Source organism: Orycteropus afer, unplaced genomic scaffold (assembly GCF_000298275.1).
Source record: "Orycteropus afer afer isolate SDZICR_OR568_19922 unplaced genomic scaffold, OryAfe1.0 scaffold00065, whole genome shotgun sequence".
NCBI classification, from domain to species: Eukaryota; Metazoa; Chordata; class Mammalia; order Tubulidentata; family Orycteropodidae; genus Orycteropus; species Orycteropus afer.
Window position 1 is genome coordinate 6,532,461 of NW_006921652.1, and position 5,893 is coordinate 6,538,353.

The following is a 5,893-nucleotide window of genomic DNA, read 5'->3' on the forward strand; positions in this document are numbered from 1 at the left end:
TTTTAATTGTCTTCAACTTCAAGTTGAACTTGCATATGAGCAGTTGATGGTCTGTTCCACAATCAGCTCCTGGCCTGGTTTTGGCTGAAGATACTGAGCTTTTCCACCGCCTCTTCCCACGGATGTAGTCAATCTGATTCATGTGTGTTCCATCTGGTGAAGTTTACATGTAGAGCCATCATTTGTGTTGTTGAAAAAAGGTGTTTGCAATGAATAAGTCTTGCAAAATTCTACCATGAGAGTTCCAGCATTATTTCTGTCACCAAGGCCAAATTTCCCAACTACTGGTGATTCTTCTTTGTTTCCAACTTTGGCATTCCAGTCACTGTTGCCCCATTCCCATCTCAGAATCCTTGGCATATTTCAGTTGTTTCTATAATGCAGAGGGTGGTAAAACTGAGGTCTAGTCAAGATGACTGCAGTTGGAGAGCAAAGACTGTATGATTTAGAGGGATGTGGCATGAATGTCATCAGCTGAGGGTCAGCTGCAAGAGAAAGTTGGATGGTTATATTTCTCATAGGTCGTATATTACTGTAGTGGGGTATTGGTGTTTCTTTTCAGTGGTAACATGGTCACCTTCCATGTGGGAAGTACAGATTCAATTCCCAGTCAATACACCTTATGGACAGCTACCTTTCTGTCAGAGGCTTGTGTGTTTTTGTGATACTGAATAGGACTTAGCAGAGCTTCCAGACTAAGATGAATTAGGAAGGAAGGCCTGGTGAAAATCAAACAATGAGTAAAGCATAAGAATCATAGTGCTCATCCTTCCCTGATCGTGGCAATGGCTCAGGACCGGGAAGTGTTCTGCTCATTGTGCATGGGATTGTCATGAGTTGGGGTCCAACTCAACAGCAGTTAACAACATTATATTACTAAGTAAGAGCCATGATAACACTTGGGTTCATTTTATAAGGTCATTAGTCAGTTTGGCTAGTTTTAATGTTACATACTATGTTTTGTAACAAAGAAAAAAAAATCAAAACATTTAAATTTTTAGTGCAAAGAAAAGTCATGCTAAGAGTACCTTCTCAAGAAATTTGAGTTGTTTGATATTAAATAAACCAAAGCAAGGTGCTTCCAGATGGCAGCTAGCAAACATGGTTCCTTAGTTATAAGTGGAGTGAACATTTGTGTGTCTCTGCTGTGCTGTCATCACATCCTAGAAATGGCTACCAGGAGGATATGAGTTTTTCTGTAATTGGGAGTTAATTTTTAATAGTATATTACTAGGCCTACTCTTAGGATTGTGGTAAGTACACATTAAGGAGTCCTGGTGGCACGGTTTAGTGTTCAGTTATTACCCAAAAGGTTGGCCATTGGAACACCCCCAGTGACTCCACTGGAGAAAAATGTAGTGATCTGCTTCCATAAAGATTACAGCCTAGAAAATCCTAATAGTGCTGTTTCACTCTGTCACATGGGGTTGCCATGAGTCAAAATGAACTTGATGGCACCTAAAACCAACAATTACAAGTTAAAATAACTCTCCAGTAGTAATGAAAATATTTACTTAGTTCAAAACACCTTTAATTAGTTAAATTGAAACTTTTATTTAGACCACTTCAAAAGAGTAATTTTTTTTCTTTCTTTCTTTCTCAGTTAGTCATAACATAGCTTCATGCAAAATATTTCTGCGAGGGAGGAGCAATTTTATCATTCAGTTATAGAAAAATACCAGTATTTTTAGAGGATGGAAATAAAGTATTGTATGTAACTTATAAGAAAATATAAGGATATTTTTGTTGTTATTGTTAAGTGTCATTGAACCAGCTTCAATTCATAGTGACCTTACGTACAACAGAGTGAAACACTTCCCATTTGTGTGCCATTCTCACAATCCTTGCTATACTTGAGCCCATCATTGCAGCCAGTGTCATTCTATTTATTATAAGGATAGTGCATGTTAAAAGCATGAGACAGTGTGTAATACTGAAATTTAAGAGCCTTTTAATTTTGGGGGGAAAGATTAAATGAAAGCAAATATTTTTCTCATGTCTTCATTTGTACTTTCTGATTATTTTTCACTGAGTGTTTGACATGATTGTAAGATTTTGTACAACTATGAATTCATTTTCTAATAACTTCAAATCTTTTAAAGTTTTCAAAGGAGAAATATAGCAAATAGTGGTGATTTTAAAGTACTTTCAAATGTGAATCTTAATGTTTTTAAAATATAAAGTTTTATTAAAAATATACATATAACATGAATATTTTAGTTTCAATCTTTTGAGATAAAATTTATATATTTCTTTTAAAAAATGTTTCTTATTTCTAATTTGTTTTATAGGAAGTACCACAGTCATTTTCTGACATCACATTAAGTAACACAGAGGTGAATAATTTGAAGACTAATACACAGAGAAACAAAATCCCAGTACAAGAACTCGATAAGATTTCTGAACGGAGAATTGTCAGTAAAGGAACACCAAATAAAAAAGACGAGGCAGTGAGTGACCAAGGTAATTCATCCCATGATGAGTCCCAAGGATCTCATCCTGAACCTGGACCTGATCTCTCCAATCCTGAAACTTCGCATGCAGAGGTGACTGTTTCAGTTCTAGAAGGTTCTGAAGAAGACAAGACCAAAAGGACATCCTGCATGTATGGGGCAAACTGCTACAGGTAAAAAGAAATTACAGGTAGAGTAGAATTTTATTATTTCAATACTGTATAGCTTTGTAGATATATGGGACAGTGTATTAAAAACCTGATAAAATTCATTTGCCCGGAAAGTTAGGAGCTTTATCATCTTGCTTTGTACTGCCTCAGAGGCTTTTAAGATACAGAGAGGAAGTGAATGTTTCATCTGTAGGCATGCTGACTTATATAAGGATCTGCATATCTGGAGGTCCAGACTTGAAAATTAAATCACTCAGACTTAAATACCTGCTTATTTAGTCTTTTTAGACTTTATTAGAGATTAGAGATATGGTTTTATAAATAGTTGCTGTATACATATAATTTTCAATAGAATTTTAGTTTGTGCTTTTTATACCTGTGTGTTTTCGTTTATATTTTTTATAATGATGCTTTCGAATTACCTTAAAAACCCACTACCATCAAGTTGATTTTGACTCACAGCAACCCTGTAGAACAGATTAGACCTACCCCCATAGAGTTTCCTAGGCTGTATATCTCCATGAAAGCAGACTGCCTCATCTTTCTCCTGTGGAGCATCTGGTGGGTTTAAACTACGAACCAACCTTTTAGTTATTAGCTGAATGCCTTAACCACTGCACCACCAGAGATTTTTCAATCACCTTAGTACCTTCTAAAACAACTGAATATATATTTCCTGGGTAAATTGGTCACTCCTTTACCTACTTCATTTGATTACATTGGACTATATTGTTTGGGACCATTGGATGGTGCAGTTAATACAGTAGGCTGCTAATTGTAGTGTCAGTGGTTCAGGTCCATCCAGAGGTGCTTCAGAAGAAAGGCCTGGCAATTTACTTCCCCAAAATCAGCCACTGAAAACCTTATGAAACATAGTGCTGCTCTGACACACAAAGCTGTAGTTTCATGTATAATGTTTGTTGTTGTTGTTGTTGTTATGTGCCGTCGAGTCGGCCCCGACTCATAGCGACCCCTTGTAGCATGTTTATAATTACATAGTCCTATTTCAGAAGTATTTCTTTGCCATTCAAACTTTCCAGTCCAAATATCTTACTGGTATATTTGGTGAAACAGCATTTATTGTCTTCTGTGCAATAGTATATTTACATCACATATTCTGTCAGTTTCATATTCACATTGTCTTTCTTTAGAAATGTATTATCACTTTAGCACTTTGAATAACAACATCTTTAAATTTTAACAGTTATAATTTATGTATTTATGTGAAATTTTATCTATTAGAATGGCCTTAATTCCACATATGGAACATAAAGTACAAACATGTAAGATATATACACCTTCTGTTACTTTGAATTTTGAAAAATCCAGTTTGATGTTCAACACTTTCATTTGTCTTTGTTAAAGGTGATGGAATGTTTTATTAAGATCATAATGATTTTGTTCATATTTGTTGATGATGCATATTAGTTTTAATCAGTCTTAGCTTATAAATAGTTATTTTAATTTTTCACTAACTTTGATAATACCTAAAAATATCTGCTGTTGAATCTTTGCAAACAGATGTCTATGTTTGTAACAAAGAGGAGCTCATGACATATATTGAGCTCTTGTTCTATATGTACATTATAAAAATCATTTATACTGTCAAAGCTACTGCTTTAGTTTATGCTATACAAGTGAATAATCTCTTAAGCCTTCACACTTCCCCTTAAGACCATATTCTTTACCTCATACTGTTTCTAATAATACATCTGACTTCTAATTATTTACTTACATGCATTCTGTATTTATTAGTAGAGTATTATTCCTCAAGGATAGCCTTATTCAGTCCCTTGCTGTCATGCTAATTGACTCCCAAATCTATGTCTCTAACACACATGTCTGTACTGAGATTGAGATAAAATATTTCATACTTCTATCCATCAGCACATCAAATTCAATGTGTCTAAAACTATTGCATCTTATTTTGATTCTTAGTGAAGTAAAAGAACATTTAACTTCGTAGGAACTGCTGCTTCTAAAAAGTTATTTTTGAAAAATACTTCTCTTTTAGGATCATACAGTTTTTCTGTTTGATAGCATATGGTTCATTGAGTAAATTATTTTAAAAAATCAGGCAGAAGCTGAAAAGTCTCTTATTAGCACTTAAGAAATTTATACCTTAATTACAAACTGTAGCTTTTATCTTCATAAGGTCATAAAAATTATGACAGAGTTAATAGCTTATAAATAAGATTTCTACCTTTGCTTGAAGACCAAATCTCCAACTAGGGACAACTAGAATAAGAGAATACTCATTGTTGAAATTACCAGAGAACTACAAAGACAGCCAAAAGTTTGAGACTACTTTCCCTCTTGCAGTATTTGCCAGTATTTTAGTATTTCAGACTGAGGGCTGAGAAATGAAATGAGTTTTAGGTAGTCTTATGGGACACAGGCAACAAAAATGGCATACAGTGTTTCCCATATAGAAGATAATATATGGGAGCTTAGACATCCAGGAGGGTAAATATGTATAAAATGTATGTAGAATATGATAATGACACAGAAGCATTTGGGGAATAAAGTAAATAAAGCTGTTTAAAGCTTTGCAATATTTGGAATATTGTGAGAGTATTCATTTATATCATACTCTAATAAGTCAGAGATGCATGTTCTAATTCCTGTCTTAATTATATAGTGCTGCTATATTAGAAATAATATATAATAATATAATAGTCAGCTGCAGGGATCCAGGTGAGGAGAGGAACTCAGGCATGCCCAAAGCAGCAGTGCAGGAAAGGAAAAAGGGGATTAAAAGCCAGGAACCCAGACAGAGGAGCAGTCAGCCACAGGGATCCAGGTGAGGAGAGGGAACTTAGGCACACCCAAAGTAGCAGGGCAGGAGAGCAGGAGAAAGGGGATTAAAAGGCCTAGGAATCTAGACAGAGGAGGAGTCAGCCACAGGGATCCAGGAAAGGTTGGTAAGAGAGGTTTCCAACAGGGAGACAAACTTGTCTGTCGGTTTGTCCTACCGTGGTGATGTGTTGATGTGAGTTTTGAGGCTGAGCCACGGCTGATTCAAACCCAGCGGTATGCACATGGTGCAAAGGTATCAGCCCAGCTTACAAACCGAGACAGACTAGGAAGAAGGAGGAGGCCGTCCACTTCTCAAAGAATTGGCCAGGGAAAATCTTATGAATAGCAAAGAAACACTGTTTGATACATTACCGCTCAACTTTATGAATAGTCCGGTTAGGTTAGAAGGCTCTCAAAAAAGGACTGGAAAAGAGCTGCATAATCTGAGTAAACCCAGCCTTACTCATATGG

General features: G+C 35.7%; 1 protein-coding gene across 1 annotated transcript in view; it reads left to right on the top strand.

Moving 5' to 3' along the window:
- APLF (aprataxin and PNKP like factor) overlaps positions 1 to 5,893 on the top strand; it is a 233,533-nt gene that overhangs the window by 152,458 nt on the left and 75,182 nt on the right. The window contains exon 7 of the mRNA XM_007940138.1: positions 2,292 to 2,626. Within this exon, the coding sequence (XP_007938329.1) occupies positions 2,292 to 2,626 (335 nt within the window). The remainder of the gene's footprint in view (positions 1 to 2,291; positions 2,627 to 5,893) is intronic.